We start from the raw sequence: 18,400 nt of genomic DNA, 5'->3' as shown, positions 1-18,400 counted from the left end.
CCACGTGGTGGCAATGAAGAAGATGGTGCCTGTGGAAGTTGTGGCACTGACACTGATGAAGACGAACTCCCTGCTGTTGGTGTTGAACCGTGGAACCTGGGAACCAAGGGACCAGATGGGGGTGTCATCTCAACTCGATCATCATCATCTTGGAATCGCTCAAAAAATTCATAAAAAAAAACTAGTTAACAAAAAAAATTAAAAACAAGAATTAGAGAAATGCTTTATAAGCAAAATTCATACCACAATGGACATACCTGGATAAGAGCATCCTCTAATTGCTCTAATCGCAACACTCCATCCTCCAAATTAGGCTCCTCTGGATTCCTGTCCCAAATCTTAAGGTCTTTATTAGTCTTTGCATCATCATAGTAATGGGACAACAATCACAAGTTGTAATGAACATAAACCGAGCTCTTTGCCTGGTCTAAACTCAACCTGTTCCTTTTAACACTATGGATGAAAGAATAAGAGCTCCAACACCTCTCTGCAGAAGAAGTGTTTACCACCTGTGATAGCACCCGCAATGCCAAAGTCTGTAGAAGTGGAGTAGCACCTCCATGCATGTTCCACCACTCGAGAAGAAAAAGTCTCTTGATCTCTAATTGCATGCATGCTCCCAAATGGACCAGTGCTAGGCATAAAGTTGCTCAACTATCTCCATACCATGGCAGCCTCCTCATCAGGGACTAATTTACTCAATGCAATCATATATTTTTTGTGAACCTCTTGATCTTGGTGTGGTTTCTTCTTGCTTCCCCCCCAGGTGTTGGTGTTGAAAGCAACGGATATAATTGTACCATTTCCCATCGGTTTTCCACCTCTGCACGGATATAATTGTACAAGATGATATCTCTAGGCTCAACAATGTCTTTAATTTGCCCCAACATGCTATCCATTTGCTCATACACCTCCACAATTATTGGTCGATCTGAATCTCCAAACTTGATCATGTAATAAATTGGTTTGGTGAATTGCAAAACATATTTAACATGTGACCAAAAGTACATGTCAAGAATAGTGTCCTTGGCAACATTAGCACCATCTATGTCAGTGTTAATTTCCTCCCATGATTCAGCACACACCATATTAGTTAAAGCTTGTCTCACCTTCACTAGTCGCCTAAAGGTGAGGTAATAACTGGCAAATCTTGTTTTTGCAAGTTTAAGCAACTGCAACTTGGAGTAAGTGCCATAGAAGTAGTTTACCCTTGTATGCCGTGTGATGAATTTAATGAGTTGCTTCCCTCTCCTGTAAAGCTCATTAAGCCACCCCCATTCTTTATGCTTCACAATATCATGCATCAAAAGGTTCAATGTGTGAACCAGGCACCCAGACCAAAAGATGTGTGGATGAGTATGCTCAATAACTTTTCATGTTGCCTTACAATTGGCTGCATTATCTGTGATCACTTGAACCACATTATTCGGACCAACATCTCTGTTTGATTACAATAGGGGATCTGCAATGTTTTGGGAAGATGCATTGATGGAGGAGTCATGATATGTAATAAATACTGCACCACTAGCAGAAACACCAAGAACATTTATCAAATGTTGGTTTCTAATATTTGTCCACCCATCTGATACAATGGATACCCCACAATCTACCCACTCATTTGTAAAACATGTCAAAGCTCTTTGAACCTTTTTTTTTCCTCTTTCTAATAACACTGTTCTAGCTTTCTCATAGTTGGTGGACTTGTATCCTTTTGGGGCTTCATTGATGGCCTTTACCATTTCATGCCAATAGGGAGAGCGAAGCACATTGAATGGTACACCGCAAGCACAAAGAAATCAGACTATATTTCCATGCACATCATCCCTCTCAGCAGCATTCAGGAAATCCCCTATTGTTCTTTTACCTCCAGAGCTTGCAGAAGTACCATGAGGAGATGAGCTACCAAATCTAGAGGTTGCACTTCATTTAGAATGAGTTTTTTGTTTCTTGTTTTTTTGTTGTGCAACCTCCTCTATTTGGATGTATTTTCTTCTTTGTTCAGCTGAAATGTTTGGGCAAATTTGTATCTCCACAACACCCTTTTTTTCATCATTGTCCATCACCCCACAAAGATGCCTCCTCACATGGGTATATGAATCACTAAATGGTTTTCCTCCATGACAACCATGAGGGCACAAAAATTTGTAGCTTCCACCACCCTTTCCCCCTTCAAGTTTGGTCACATAGTTCCACAAGGGTGTTAATGCAGCTTTCCCCTCTAGTGTTTTAGTGTTCCCTTTAGGTTCAACCTCATCCCCTTCCTCATCATCATACATTTAGTCACTTATATTGGGACCACTATCCTCTTGTTCTTCTCCCCTTCTATTCCTATCCCCCCTTGCCATCATTAAAACCAAAAGTGGATTGGTACATAGAAGCCAAAAGAACACCATCTTGGAATATGGATATAGGTGGTGGACAAATTGCAATTAAATGAGCAAGTAGAAAGAATGGGAAAGAGTAGGAGAGGGAGGAGAAAAATACAAAAACAATGTCAAAAAATGAGGGAGTTTGGGGTTTGCACTTACCTCTTTGCTCTTGTAGATGGAAGTCTTCCAAGCTCCTCCTCCTTCACTCCTCCAAGCTCTCCTCTCTTCTCCTCTCCAAGCTCTCATAAAATAAAAGTGAGCTAATGAGAGATGAAAGGGTCTTAAATCCCTTCACTCCTCACCCTAACTCACCCCCAACTAAGGAAAAGAAAAAAAAAGCGAAAAAAATTAAAAGAAGTCGCCTTTTTTTGGCCCGTGCGGTGGAAACGACCACTTACCCGGCGAAGCGGTCGTGATCTGTATGGATCTGATCTGGATGCGCCATTGATCGTATAGCTGATCCACTGTACGAAATGCGGATCGACCATATGGTTCCGAATTGGCAGGAAGTGTATTTATCAGCCCAATTTGAGTTTCGGAGGGCAGATCACCCACGGATCCGTACAGATCGCGGATCGGGCTTTTGATCCAGTGGGGGGGGGGGTTTCTTGCAACACTGGTATAGAGTAAGTGCAAGTTTCCACAGAAAAATGAATTTGGATGGTTAGATCATTTTTCATCTCAACAATTTTGCTTAGCACTCAAAAGTTCATATTGTCTTGTATCATTGAAGATGATAGTTCCAAGATTTGGGAAAATATGCAAAGACATTATGAGATAGAAAATGAATTCAAGGTTTTTCATCAATATGCTTTGAGACAAAACATTTCTAAAGGGGAAGACAATGTTATGAACATAAATATATCAATAAATAACAACAACAACAACAACAATAATAATAATTTATAACTATGTAAAGACATTTTCGTTAGCTTGGGACATAACTATTCATGAAAGGGCATGCCGCTTAGTATTTATATGGGGCCTTCATTTTTAATTCTCACAATATTGATTCTCATACATTTGTTCAACATATATTTATTTATCCCAAGTGGATACAATTTTATTCCAAGTCTTTTGGATACTTTATTGGTGAACCATATTTGGTTATCATAGCTTGTGAAGACCTGTTCACTTTCCATTTTACTTTACTTGGTTTGTAATCAATTAAAGTAAGATGATGCCCACTTGCAGTTATTTGTGCACGTTCTAGCAGTTATTTTAGGATGCTCACCTTCCTTGAGGGATAAATGGCTGTTGCATGCTCATGGAGAAGCTTTTCTTGGAGTTCTTCCTTGCTTTCTCGTTCTTATCTTAGTAGGAGGAGGGAACTCTCCTTGGACTATTCTTATCTTGCTTATTTTTACTCAGTCTTGGTCACTTACCTTTTAAACTCCTTTGCCTTTTATTTATGTATAAGGGATGGGGAACTCTATTGAGAAGGAGGATCATAATTTGGCTTGAGTCTTATTTTCTATTATTTTTTTCAATTAATCTAGGGAGTGAGTGCATCTTGCATGGGGGTTTGGAGGAGAGTTCCCTCTTAGTAGGAGGAGGAACTCTCCTTGGACTATTCTTATCTTGCTTATTTTTACTCAGTCTTGGTCACTTACCTTTTAAACTCCTTTGCCTTTTATTTATGTATAAGAGATGGGGAACTCTATTGGGAAGGAGGATCATAATTTGGCTTGAGTCTTATTTTCTATTATTTTTTTCAATTAATCTAGGGAGTGAGTGCATCTTGCATGGGGGATTGGAGGTCGCTTCTGTGGAGATGCTCTAATCATATTGTGTTTCTAGGCAGTGGTAAAGCGACTGGGAAGGACCCTATCCCCTCGGTTTCTTTGGATATATAACTTTAATATTTGGAAGTTGCGTTTATATCTTTGGAATAAAGGTGAAGTATCATGTTGAAAATAGTAGCTAGAAAGGTCCTTCTTTGAATTGTGCCTTAGTCACACAGACTAGAAGCAATTTTTCCTTATCATGCACAAGTTCCTATAAGTTAGGAATCAATTCCTATAAGTTAGGAGCTAATTCCTAAAAATTAGGATGAGTTCCTAAAATTTAGGGCAAATTCCTAAAAGTTAGGACGTGTGCATGAAGCACTTTGACTAGTGCAGATGTGGAAGGCTTAGTTGTTGTCTTCTAGTGCGAGTTAATTTGGGAAAGGACGAGCTAAGAGAGCCTTAACTTCTAAATTAAGGCAGGATGAGTTACAACAACTTGATAGCCTTTGTTAACTCTTCAACCAATAGTTCGATTTCTTAAAATAAAGACTTGCCAGATTTAGCCTATTTGAAAAGCTTAACAGAAGGATCAAGGTACATATTCATTATCTTTTGTGAGCATGATTTGGTGAGACAAGGCAGTAGAGAACACATATTTGTGTTTGTGTGTGTGAGCTTGTGAGAGGATCAACGTACCAAGAGAGGCTTGTGCACAAATTTATAGGAGAATTTCCTTGGGATTTGTGGAAGGAAATAGCGAAGCGGGGATCAAAGTCATGCAAGGAGTGTTTCAACTTAGTACAAGTAGAGAAAACCAAATTGGTTTCTATTGAAACAAGATTGTTTTTGTAAGAGATCTATTGCTCATTCTTTTATCAATAAAATTCTCAATCAAGTAGAGGGTTTCCTAGTTGGGTTACCTAGAAAAACAAGTGTTTTTTTTTTTCCAATGAAAAAAGCGTAATTTTATTAATATAGAAAAATAAAATTACATGTTGTACTCGCGAGAACAAAACAACACCAGCCGATGGCTGATGGTAAGCAAGAGCGTCAAAAATAAAAAGAAACTAATATACAATGGGCAGAAAACTACGTTTTCCGCCCTTTTTTCTTCTCAACCTTGCGCCATCCCCCCTGCGGCTGAGTGGTAGTGACTAGAGCAAGCCGAGACTCATCAGGTTTGTGGATGTCTTTATCTGAGTCTGAAGTGTCTGATGAGTGTATCTGCTTGTACCCTCTTGGTTCCAATGATTTTGACATAACTATTGGTTGTGATTCCATGGGTTCTTGTTCCCCCTAGGATTCTGGTGCCTGATTGTCCTGAGTTTCCTTGGGTACCTGAGCGAACTCCTGTTTTTCTGGTGCTTGTGATGTCTGGTTGTTCCCAGGAAAGGGGAGGTCCACCTCAGCCTCGTCTTCCTCCATTTCCTGTTGGGATGGGAAGAAGTTCCATCCTTTCTGTTGTTTCCCATTTTTCTTCCTTCTGACATTGTTTTTTTTGCTTCCGGGCATATGTTTTGAAGATGCCCAGTTTGTTTGCAGATTCTACATCTGAAGGCTGTGTTTTCATAATCTAGGTTTTGAGTCCAGTTCATCTGCTTGTGGATTAGCTGAATACGATCCGGCAAACCTTTGCTGAGGTCCACATCCACACAGATCCTCGCAAAGGTGAAGATCCTTTCTTCCAACCTTTGGGAATCCATTTTGAGATATTTCCCAATGCTGTTCCCGATACCAGAGAGAATGCATTCATTCCAGAAATGCAGAGGTAGGTTGTGTAGGCGAATCCACACTGGCATTTTGGAAATAACCATGGTGTTTGCATCAAAATCTGGGAACCATGGGGTGATGAAAAGACCAGTCGATCCCTAGAACCATGGCCCTTCCTGCAGAATATAGTCTATGGCAGCAGGAGAAGGGAGTTTTACTATAAAAAAACCTTTTGAGCAAAGATGTATTTCACAATCGAGGGATCAGTGGCTCAAAATCCAGTGACAATGTTCCTCTGGTTTTGGCCAAAATAAGTTAAATCGGCAGATGATGGCTTGTGATGCAAAAGAGGCACAACTCACGTCTGCCTTAGAATTGTCTATATGTAATTCCGGAGTTGAGTTCATTAGCTCCACTATGTATGGGCTAGTGGCTGAACCTTCTTGTTGTTTTTTATCCTATTGTTCTTTTTCTTTTTCTGTCGCTGATCTTTTCCCTTGGAGAATATGTTTAAATGAGGGGCCTCCGAATGTTTGGTTCATTTTTTCTTCTAGAAATTTCAAAGGATTGCTCCCAGAAACCTTCCCAGCCATAGAGGGATGTATTACGGTCCTTGCCCCCCCCCCAATCTCAGGTTGAGGACAATGGTGGATGCCGGATGGATATCATAATTTTGCAGTTGCCTAAAATCCTGTAAGGCTCTGCCTCCATAAATTAAATTTTGTAAGTTTGCAGGATATCCAATTTTCTGCGAAATGGAATGTTTCAGGGAAAGAACATTGTCTGCTACACTAATCCAAATTAACAGGGAAGGCCCTTCTGGGGATTTTATATAAATTTGAAAATGGGAAGGGTTTACTGGGGACAAGGAGCCAACTTCCTACTTATTGCCTACTGTCCGCGTGTTGGGGGGAGATCATGAGGCGTCGAATATCGCAATGAACAGAGTATTTTGGACCAAGTCCCTGCTACCTGGCTCCAACGGGTCGGCAGCAACAAGGGGGACCCCGACTTGTGCATGGGAGGACTTTGAATCAGGCAAAGTTGCAAACCGCATTCATAGCAGTTGTAGAAGCCACCTGGAGGACAAAGGAAACGCCTTCTGGGAAGGCGGGAGTCCGGAACAGGTAGAGCAATTGACCTGTATCCATTTCCAAAAAAATGAAGCCACCCTAAACCCACCGCAAATCCCCCTGCAACCTTCAATGCGCAAAAATTATTTGAGCCCGACTACCAGGGTAGTGGCCAAGCAGAACCCATGTTAGGTCTGAAACTTGAGAACAAAAACACCTAAGAAGAGGAGTCTGCGTCGTCCACTGGGGAGCCGAGCCCATCTGGGGCAGTGAGCAGCGATTCCAGGACTTCCAGCTGCCACAGTCCATGAGGAGCCTTTGGGGTAGTTCGGGAGGAGGAGCCACCACAACCCAGTCCACCCATTGTCGCCATGAACCAGGGGCTTCATCTTCTCTCTTCGAGCCCTCCAACGAACTGAAAATGGCGGCCACATCCAGAATCGCCTTCTCGCGCAGAATAAATCCTAGCTCCATGTTTCCCTCTAAAGGCCTCCGAAACAAGTGTTTTTATATTGTGTGATTGTGTTATTTCTATTCCTATTCTGCTGCAAAATTAGTAGAGAAAATTCTGTGTCTTGAGTTGCAAGTTAGGTTCAAATTTGTTCATTCAAGCAGATCATAATTTTCGTGGAATATTTTACATCGTATCAGAGCATGAATCCAAATAAGGACCAACACATAACAAGTGCAACACGTCCAAGGAGAAGGAGATCTGATCAACCGTAGCCTTAAGGACTAGGGTGAGTTGAGGAAGAGGATTGGAGGACGAGTTCTGGAGAGTTTTGTGCTAGTTTTGTGGGTCAATTTTCTCAAGAATAGGCCATAGGATTCTGTGCAGGTGTTTGGCTTTTGCAGCTCTATTTTGGGAGGGCCGCAAGGCTAAAAGGGAGCTAGAACATGTGCTGAATGAGCTCAAAGGGCAACACAGGAACATATGTTTCCCTCTAAAGGCCTCCGAAACAAGTGTTTTTATATTGTGTGATTGTGTTATTTCTATTCCTATTCTGCTGCAAAATTAGTAGAGAAAATTCTGTGTCTTGAGTTGCAAGTTAGGTTCAAATTTGTTCATTCAAGCAGATCATAATTTTCGTGGAATATTTTACATCGTATCAGAGCATGAATCCAAATAAGGACCAACACATAACAAGTGCAACACGTCCAAGGAGAAGGAGATCTGATCAACCGTAGCCTTAAGGACTAGGGTGAGTTGAGGAAGAGGATTGGAGGACGAGTTCTGGAGAGTTTTGTGCTAGTTTTGTGGGTCAATTTTCTCAAGAATAGGCCATAGGATTCTGTGCAGGTGTTTGGCTTTTGCAGCTCTATTTTGGGAGGGCTGCAAGGCTAAAAGGGAGCTAGAACATGTGCTGAATGAGCTCAAAGGGAAACACAGGAACAAAGGTCTGTTAGGAAAGGAGCGAAATTTTTTGTAGTAGTTCAAGGCCAAGCTAAGGCTGTTTTATAATGCCACAATCAACCCTAACTAGAGGATCGAAAATTGCAGTCTTGAGTGGATGCACAAGATCAAAGATTTGGGATAGAAGTTAATGTCTCAGGTATGGTAAATCTCCTTCTAAGTTGGTGTTGTTTGCTAGGTTGATTGTCCAGATTTGGGACAATTTTATGGGCAACTTATGTACAGGTTAGAGGGTTGTTAGTAGTTTCCCTATTCAGACCTAAGTTCAGTCCTTGTGAAGGACTACAAAACTAATAGGAGAGGCAAAATTATTTGAGCCCTAAGAATAGCTTCTTGTGAAGGATTACAAGGCTGTTAGTGGACAAGTGTTGGAGAGCTCTCTAAGCAAGCAGAATGGTGTGTCAAGGATTGAGAGATGAACATTGCTTAGATGGAGCATCAAACTTTATCTCTTGGAAAGGGAGGATCACGATAGTGCTGGAAGATAATGGGGTGGGAGAGTTCATCAAGCAGACGATAGTGCCACCTCAAGATCCCCAACAATTGGCCTAATATAATAAGAATGATATGAAGGCAAGGAGGATTATTCTAGAAGGGGTCAAAGATCATATAGTACCTCATATCCATGAGAATAAGACAACTTATGAGATGTATCAAGTACCAGTGATACCAAGAAGCTTTCTCTTAAGGAGAATCTAAGGAGTATCCAGATGAAACAAGATGAGCCCATTGTCACATATTTGTCAAGGTTTACTCAGGTTCAAGATGAACTAGGTGGTGCGGGTGAAGTTGTATCTGATCATGACCTTGTGAGTCTTGCCTTACTTGGACTTCACAAGTCTTGGAAACGGTTTCAAGATCTTGTTAGTGGGAGAGACAAATTTCCTGATTGGGATAGGTTTTGGATTGGCTGCATACAAGAAGAGATCCAAAGAGGAACCATAGAAGGGAGATCAGTCAGGATTGAGGACAAGGAGAATTTTTCTCTTGTAGGTAAGGCCAAGGGCAAGAAGGGCCAAGGAAAGGTCGAGTCCAGTTAGAAGGGCAAGAAGAAGGATCTAAGCAAGATCAAGTGCTTCCATTGGCATGAGTTTGGACACTATGCCACTAAGTGTCCTAAGTGGAAGAAGTCCAGTAAGGATCATGTAGTTGCAGCACTGGAGGTAGATGCATTTTCTGCCTAGTCCAAGAAAGATTTCTCATTGATTGCTTGCATGGCAAGCTCAACTGACAACAATATTTGGTATATTTATTTAGGAGCATCCTTCCACATGACCAGGAAAAAGAAGAGTTTCAACCACCTGAAGGAGAAAGACATGTAGTTTCAGGTTGAGCTAGGAGATGATGGTCAGAATATAGCTAGAGGAGTTGGTACTATCAGCGTTTAGAAGGAGTTAGGTAATCTTCTTCATCTTAATGATGTTCTCTATGTTTCAGGATTGAGGCAGAATCTTGTTTCGGTAGCTACCCTTGAGGACAAGGGATATGATATCATCTTCAGTAGAGGTAAGGTGTACCTCCAACACTTAGCTTCTGGATGTAAGAAGCAGATAAGTGTGAGGGTGAAGCTTCTGGATGTAAGAAGCAGATAAGTGTGAGGGTGAAGAATCTCTACAAGTTGCAGGTAGAGACAGATGCAACCTTGAGTAGCAAGGCAGGGAGGGCTCAGAGTAGAGAAGGGGGGATTGAGCGAGAGCAGGATAGAGCTCTCAAGATGGAGCCTCAGCCAATATCTTAGTTTGAGTCTAAGCTAGTTAGCAGTTGGGCTAACCAACAGGATGACGAGGAGCATAGCCTAGGGCGAGTGGAGGCAACCACTTAGTCAAAGACTTCCAGTATAGAGAGAGTTCAAGGCAAGTGGGTAAGGTATTTGGTTAAGGGAGATTAAAAGAGAGTTGAATCTTCCAGTGTCACCTTTAGCCAGAAGAAGCAGCCACAAAGGTACATAGGGTACATGGAACTTATGACTGAAGTGATGGACTCGCAGAACATGGTGGGAAATAACAGGTCTTTAGATTAGGTTCTGCAAAAGAAAGCAGGGAAGTCTTCTAGTTCAGAGGGAGTAGTTGCAACAACGAAGAACATGGTAGTGTTGGAGATAGATACAGGTGGATGAGGTTCTTCCAAAAGCGCCTTCCTTGCTAAGAGGGAGTGTTGAAAATAGTAGCGAGAAAGTTCCTTCTTTGACTTGTGCCTGAGTCAAAGAGACCAGAAGCAACTTTTCCTTAACATGCACAAGTTCCCATAAATTAGGAACCAATTCCTATAAGTTAGGAGCTAATTTCTGAAAATTAGGATGAATTCCTAAAATTTAGGGTGAATTCCTAAAAGTTAGGATGTGTGCATGAAGCAGTTTGACTAGTGCAGATGTGTAAGGCTTAGTTGTTGTCTTCTAGTGCGAGTTAATTTGGGAAAGGACGAGCTAAGAGAGCTAAGAGAGCCTTAACTTCTAAATTAAGGCAGGATGAGTTACAGTAGCTTGATAGCCATTGTTAACACTTCAACCAGTGGTTCAATTTCCTAAAATAAAGATACGCCAGATTTAGCCTATTTGAAAAGCTTAAAAGGAGGATCAAGGCACATTGTTATTCATTGTCTTGTGAGCACAAGTTGGTGAGACAAGGCAGTAGAGAACACAGATTCGTGTTTGTGTGTGTGAGCTTGTGAGAGGATCAATGTACCAAGAGAGGCTTGTACGCAGATTTATAGGAGAATTACCTTGGGATTTGTGCAAAGAAATAGGGAAACAGGGATCAGAGTCTTGTAAGGAGTGTTTCAGCTTAGTACAAGTAGAGAAAATCAGATTAGTTTCTATTGAAACAGGATTGTTTTTGTAAGAGATCTATTGCTCATTCTTCGATCAATAAAATTCTCAATCAAGCAGAGGGTTTTCCCAGTTGGGTTCCCTAGAAAATAAAAGTGTTTTTATATGATGTGATTGTTATTTCTGTTCCTATTCCACTGCAAAATTAGTAGAGAAAATTCTGTGTCTTGAGTTACAAGTTAGGTTCAGATTTGTTCATTCAAGCAGATCATAATTTTCGTGGAATTTTCTACATATCATCAACAGTCACTTGGATATATTGGTTTAGTTGTGCTAGTATTTTAAATGGCATAACCTACATCTAGTGTTTGCTTATGCCAGTTTTCTATTCTTCTAACTCCGCAACCCTTGAGATAGAGCACTGATTTGTTTATAATTAATACCCAACATTTCATTCACATTTTACAGCAGTAGTACTTTCAAATATGTAGTTTTATCTTGCAGATTTGATTGTACAAAAAATCGATTTGCATGGAAAATGAGTTTCAAAATATAAATTTAAGTGTAAATCTGCACCTTTTAGCTTGCTGTACCCTCAATTATTACACAGATCTGTGTTTGTTTTGGCAAGTTTGCATTCATGTTTTGGCTGTGATTATCCAGGAGATCCCTGCTGTGGCCAGCATGCACTAGCCCAAAACAGATAGGAATTTGTGGTGATGGTAATCAGATTCCTAGTTACCATGTTACTGGACCATTTCAAGTGTTAAAGGAGATTTGGGTGGGCTGTTGGTATTTCTGAATATTAGGTGTGATTTTCCTTTCGCCACTTTGTTGAATTTGCCAACCATCTTTATCATTGAAAACTTTAGGGATGTTGCTTGAAGATTTGGTATTAGAAGACTTAACATTCTCCTTCTTTCTTTCTACTACTTGAACCCTCTATTGAACCATTGCATTGGAATTGTGCATCCTACCCATACGGAACTGGAGCCTTTGCATCAGGCACCTTGTAAGGTTTCAACATCTTTTGGTGGAGGCAATCCTTGCCATGGTGATCAAGTGCTTGATAGGCGAAACAAGTCTTATGATAAATCAAATACAACATCTTTGGTACAAATATCTGACCTCCATTAACAAGTTTAATGCTTCAATGTTGGGTGGGGAAGGAGGGGGCTGGTTACCCATTTTTGATGAAAACCTTGATCACATATGAGAAATGTTGCCCAACAATTCTGCCATCGACTTTACACAGATTTAGCCTTGTCTAACATATTCATAAACTTAATCCACATTGGAAAATGATCTTGACTAGGGTTAGAGGGATCAAAATCATCATGCCTAAACCAGCGTTCAGCAAGTGGTGTGAGCAGTGATTAAAGAACAAGAATGATATATCCCTGGAATCTTACTCGGGTCTTGGATTTTGTTACTTTCCATTAATCTTTGCAACAAAAGAAACTGATAGTTTTGAACTTTTTTGCAAACAATGGTAAAGCATTTTGTAAAATAAGCCTTTTCAATTCATTTATCTAGTAGGGGATATCTCTAGTTTAGTACTTCCCATACAAGGGGAAAAACCTCTTTGGGATTGATAATATTTGTTCATTTTGAGTTGTTGTTGACATTTGAAGATTTGTTCCTGGAAGGTGTCCTCATTCTTGATGTTTATATCATATGGTATTTGAAGATGCCTCTGGAGGTATCAAATTAGATATATTTTTACCCCTTTCCTTGAAGGGAATGATGAAATTGATGATGTTTTCCAACAAAAAAATAATCTGTTTTTTTGTCATTTTATAAATTGACAATTTACAAAAAATCCACATCGAGTCTTTGTATCAGTCATTTGTAATCTGAAAGCTGTGAAAGAAACAAGCTTTTCATAGAGTGATTTGATCAAATGGAAGTCTGAAAATGTGCTGAAGTACTGTGTTTGCATATTTCAGTTTACAGAGGTTATCCGCAAGGCTGGGCCACATAAGGTATGTGCAATATCATTAAAGCCTGTTATAATTACTGAATGTAATAGGCTTACAAGAAGAAATACTCAACCATTGGTTGACAGTTTTGTATTTATTAGTGGTGATTTTAAATTAGATTTTTTCTAGAATGTGATTTATATTTTCGATGTCAAATACCCAGCAATAGTATTAGAAAAGGTAGAGAAAATCCAAGGCTTATGATGAATTGAGATAGAGATTATACTTGATCATATGGCAAGTGAAAAACATTTTGGTTGTAGAGTTGTGATTTAAGCTATCTTAGGATATTAAGGGTTTTTTTCAAGATGTATTCAATTCAACTTAAAGGATTACCGTGACAGATAGATTTTATTTCCTAGCATCTTACCTTGCTCCATGAGATACCACTAAGGCTTCTATTTTGTTTGATCATTCAAGTACCTAACAAAGAAAAGTATAGGTAGGTATGATATTGTGGCCATTTTTTTATGGTTAATGGTGTGGAAGCTTTCCAGTTAATGCATATGCTATTGGTGTAATTGAAATGAAGGTGTTTATTTTGTGAGCTACATCATTGAATACATGACAATAAAATTCATGAGAATGCATTATCAAGTCCAATTCATACCGATTCATAAGAACATAAGCAAGTTGGAACATCTGATATGATTTTGGCTGGAATATTATCGCATGTGGAATAGCTAATTAGTTTGAGTGTTACAACTCTATCTAAGACAATCCATGTGGGATATGAAACGACAAAAGCACATTTAATACTTCAAAGGCAGCCTCATTCAAGGAAAAAATTAAAAATAGTTAATCTTAGCATAAGAATAAAAGAGAAGAAAACTAGCAATAAATACTAATAGTAATGCCCTATATGAAGTGTAGTTGACCTAATGAAATGTAAACAAAATGTTGAGGCTTGTGGTAGCTTGCCCTATATGAAGTGTAGTTGACCTAATGAAACGTAAACAAAATGTTGAGGCTTGTGGTAGCTTTGGAAGGTCTTCTGCATAGGCTTGGTGTCTTAGCACGTGGAAAATGATTTATTACCTCTTTAGGTGCTTGCTTGGTGGTGTAAGTGATTTATGTCTTCTTTCCTAAGTCTAGCTTAGGAAAAGTACAATAATTTATGTCAATTAATTATTGTGAACTAATAAGTCATTTTCTAAGGATAAATAATTTAATTATTTAAGTGACTTAGAAAAAATCTCAACAATTGGTCTCCAAGATATTTTAGAAGGGAGATTAGGGTTAGGGATTTAGGCTTAATGAAGATTATATAAAAAGTCTAGCAAAGAGGTGGAGATAAAAGGAACACAAGAGAGAGAGGCAGTGGCAACACTTTTGGGAAGCGATTTTCTCGATTAGGAGAGAGAAAATCGGGAGTGTGAGGCTCAATTTGATTGAGGAGAAGGAAGAAGAATACAAAGATAAGTTCGGGGTGTTTCCAAGAGGCTGATTGGTTAGGAATTGGAGAGGTTGAATTGCTGAAGTGAGAAGGAGGCGCAGTTGTTGGGGAGGCCAATTGGCCAGAGCCAAGTTGTGAGTGCATAGAGGCCAAGTGAAAGCTAGGCGCAAAGGCCGATTTTCTTTAAGTCTAATTTCTCTCTTAATTATCTTTTCTTATCATCGAGATTAATGCCAAGCAACAAATAGAAGAGAACACAAGATATAGGCACGCTGTCAGGGCAAAACCTCCCTTAAGAGGAAAACCGAGTCACAAATTCTTCCTTCATTAGATTCAAGATGAGACGACCAAGACACTTACAAATTGGACTAGAATCCCTCCATCAAGTCATCCTTCATCTCTGTCAGCATCACATTCTTGTCATTGAGAGGGTACCAAATTCTTGTCTCTGTGGTAGCCTTATCACTGTTATAGCATTGAGACCTTGTACCTATTTCATTGAGACAGTACTGAGATTTCATCACTGTGTTTAACATTGAGACAAACTTGTGTTGAGACCTTCGTTGTTGTAACACCGAGCCCTTCCGAGACAGAAATAGCATCAAACCTGTGTTAGCATACGACTTTTGTGGTAATACCAAACTGCAATCCGCATCACCATTCTGAGGTTGACTGTAATTGCACCAAAGTATGAGATTATCCGAACTTATCTGCTATAATAACACAGAAACATATCTCTCTGAGATCCACGAGTTCATTTCTGTGATTTTGGTCGAAGGTTGCACTCCTATTTATAGTTGTTCTCTATAGTTAATAAGTCGACATGAGTACTTTGAAGAGTGGTGTCTCCACATAATGTTAGGCCGACTTGTAGACCGATTGGTAGGCCGACTTTGATGAAGATTTGTTTGACAACAAGGAGACTTTGACTTGATGGAGGAGTCTTCACAAATTGACTTTGACAATACCCTAAAGCCTACAATGGAGGCTTGACCTATACATTTGACCCAAGCATGAAACCCATGCTTTAATAAGTCAAATAAGATAATAATAAAATTCTTTTTGCTTTTCTTTTGACAAATATATTACAAGATGACTCTAATACATTAAATGAAGACCGAACCTAGTTACATTTTCCAACATTGGAAACATACGTGGCACTTATATAAAGGAAAAAAGGTCATCCAGGTCAAAACTCATCATACATCAGTTAAAAGGAAACATTTGCTAGATGGGGATACTCTAGATCCTCAAGATTCTCTGATGGAATCTTCATCATAATGTCCACCGATCAAGAGAGGGAGCAAGTGTTTCATCAAGAATTCCAAACTTGTGGAATTCATGGGATGATGTTATGATGACATAAAAGGTGAAGCAGATCAAGGGATTGAAGCTCTTTCAATTAGGGAAGTTGTCGCAGGAACTCTGGATGACCCAAAGTAGAATGAGGTATGTATGCTTATATTCAATATTGAAGAGTCATGTCATATGGTTGCAGGTAACATGGATCAATGCTCTATCTTGAGAGCATGATCAAAAGAAAAGGGATTTCCTCCTTTGAAAGGATGCACGAAGGCATGAGTCACACATTGTCTAGATGAAATCAACATAATATGTCCTCATATATAATATTATGTGGCTGAGAACAACTCGGGGAATTCTGATTGGAAATTCCAAGAAATGAAATGTGTGAAGGAAGGAAGAGATTGTGGGACATGCAACCATGGAAAAAGACCATCAACATCCAAAGACCAAGAATATTTGTTAAAATTGGCAACTACGGCCAAACTCCATGTGGGTCATCTTATTAAAGGCAGCTGATATTTTTCTTGGATCCCTCTCATCGAGAGATGTAGGATTGATCTAAAGATCATCTGATTCTGATATTCATGGAGTTATGAATTTATTTGTGTTATAAGACAATTCGTCAAGGTCGGCCAACAACTAAATAACACCCACATGTGCTCAAAGTTTTAGTATAAAAAGAGATGACTTGAGAGTCATTTCACACACTTCTCTCTTGATTTCTCTCCACTTGCTTTGGGTTTTAGTGTGAGAGAAATCTAGGAGGAAGTAGCCATGAGACGCAGGAGGAAAGGAGGCTTAACAATCTGCCCTAGCCGTAGTTCTAAAGAAGCCCTAGACGCAGTCCTAAGGAAGTCCTAGACGCTGTCCTAAGGAAGCCCTAGCCACAGTCCTAAGGAAGCCCTAACTGCTCTCCTAGAATGCCCTAGACGCAGTCATCTAAATGAGGTCTGTTCACACCAGGGTAGGCCGCATTTCATAAGGAAAATTCTGGGCCAGATTTGAGGACGGTTAGGGACTGTTGTGTGCCCTAACCAGTCCCAGAAATTACAGCAGTAATGAAGTGACAAACAACATTGTTTGTATGGTGTGTTGGCAACAAAGGAAGATGGGACAGCAAGGTCACATGGTGCAGCAAAGGAAGATGGGACAACAAGGTCACATGGTGCAACAAAGGAAGATGGGACAGCAAGGTATCTAGTGCAGCAATGTACATGGGACAAGGTATCTAGTGCAGCAATGTACATGCGACAACAAGGTAACTAGTGCAACAATGTACATGGGACAACAAGGTACCTAATGCAGCAATGCACATGGGACAACAAGGTAACTAGTGCAGCGATGTACATGGGACAACAAGGTATCTAGTGCAGCAATGTACATGGGTCAGCAAGGTATCTAGTGCAGCATTGTACATGGGACAACGAGGTACCTAGTACAACAAAGATACATGGGACAACTGACAACTGGCTACATAGCGCTGCAAAGATACATGGTGCTGAAAAGATGCATGGGACAGCAAGGTCACATAGTGGATAATATTGATGAAGCATTACGGTTGGCTAGAGTGGTTGATGCAACATGTTAAGATACAACCTATGGATGTAGCTACATATCTAGATGCAACAGTTGGATGCAACATGGTGTTAGAGACAACAGTATAGTGCTGCATAATTATCGAGTGCAACCCAGTGATGGGAGCATGTAATGAAGTGCAGCATAGTGATGATGGATGTAGCATGGTGTAGCACAGTGAGGTGCAACATGATGAGGAGGAGCAACATAATGATAGGTGCAGCAAGGCAATGGAGAATCAATTGAAGCAATATTTCTTCAACTTAGTTCAACTACCTCATGTATCATCTACTTAGAGATGATCTATGCTCTTATTTAGATAAGTCAAAATGTTGACTTCTGTTGTATATGCACTATCTCTCTCTCTCTCTCTCTCTGCTCAACTATTGAAGAACATATAAGAAGAATTAATCAAGGGTTTCCCCACATTGGGGTTTGTCCCTAGCTAGCACCACATCTTGTGTCCTCTTGTCTTGGCTTGTCTTCTGCGATCTATGCTTATGTTCTATCTGCAATTTACTTTAATGCTGATGTGATTGCTAATTTGGAAAAGATATTCAGCGAACTATGAAAATTGGAATAAATTGTTCTAATCATAGAACATACCTTAAATTAACAAGATTTGACTAGGATATCTCCGTGAAAGATATGAAAACTTTGATGGAGTCTGAAAAAAGAAAGAGACCCTTGACAATATATATCTTTGGGAGATATGTCAATGTGTATGCAGGATGCTAATACAAATTAGGAGATGTCATGTGAAAGACCATCAAAAAGGTAATTTTAATTTAAGTATTCATTTATTATTTTTGAACAAATATCTGGATGGGCTAATGCAGGATTGCTGAGGGAATATCTATGGATGTCTTCCACCACCGATGCCCATGTAGTAGGATGAAAGATCCTAAAGGACACATGACATGAAAAAGGAAGCATGGCATGAAGGAAGGCCAGATATGGACAGATGGATCACTTTTCGATGATATGACTGACTCATGGATGAAAGTGATGGATGGTTTGTGCCCTATGAAGAAGTTCCAAACATGAAGACTCCTAGATAACGAAAATAAGTTCATGACATC

General features: G+C 39.8%; 1 protein-coding gene across 1 annotated transcript in view; it reads left to right on the top strand.

Annotated features, from left to right (window-relative positions):
* The window catches only part of LOC149165109 (DNAJ heat shock N-terminal domain-containing protein), a 424,936-nt gene that overhangs the window by 176,678 nt on the left and 229,858 nt on the right, over window positions 1-18,400 (top strand). Inside the window, exon 11 of the mRNA XM_089432244.1 lies at window positions 13,010-13,045. Within this exon, the coding sequence (XP_089288370.1) occupies window positions 13,010-13,045 (36 nt within the window). The remainder of the gene's footprint in view (window positions 1-13,009; window positions 13,046-18,400) is intronic.

This window comes from Pinus tabuliformis, chromosome 5_1 (genome assembly GCF_031772625.1).
Source record: "Pinus tabuliformis cultivar Carrire ecotype Pingquan chromosome 5_1, CPIR1, whole genome shotgun sequence".
In the NCBI taxonomy this organism is placed as follows: Eukaryota; Viridiplantae; Streptophyta; class Pinopsida; order Pinales; family Pinaceae; genus Pinus; species Pinus tabuliformis.
The sequence above is the reverse complement of the archived record's forward strand: the minus strand, read 5'-3'. Positions and strand labels throughout refer to the sequence as shown.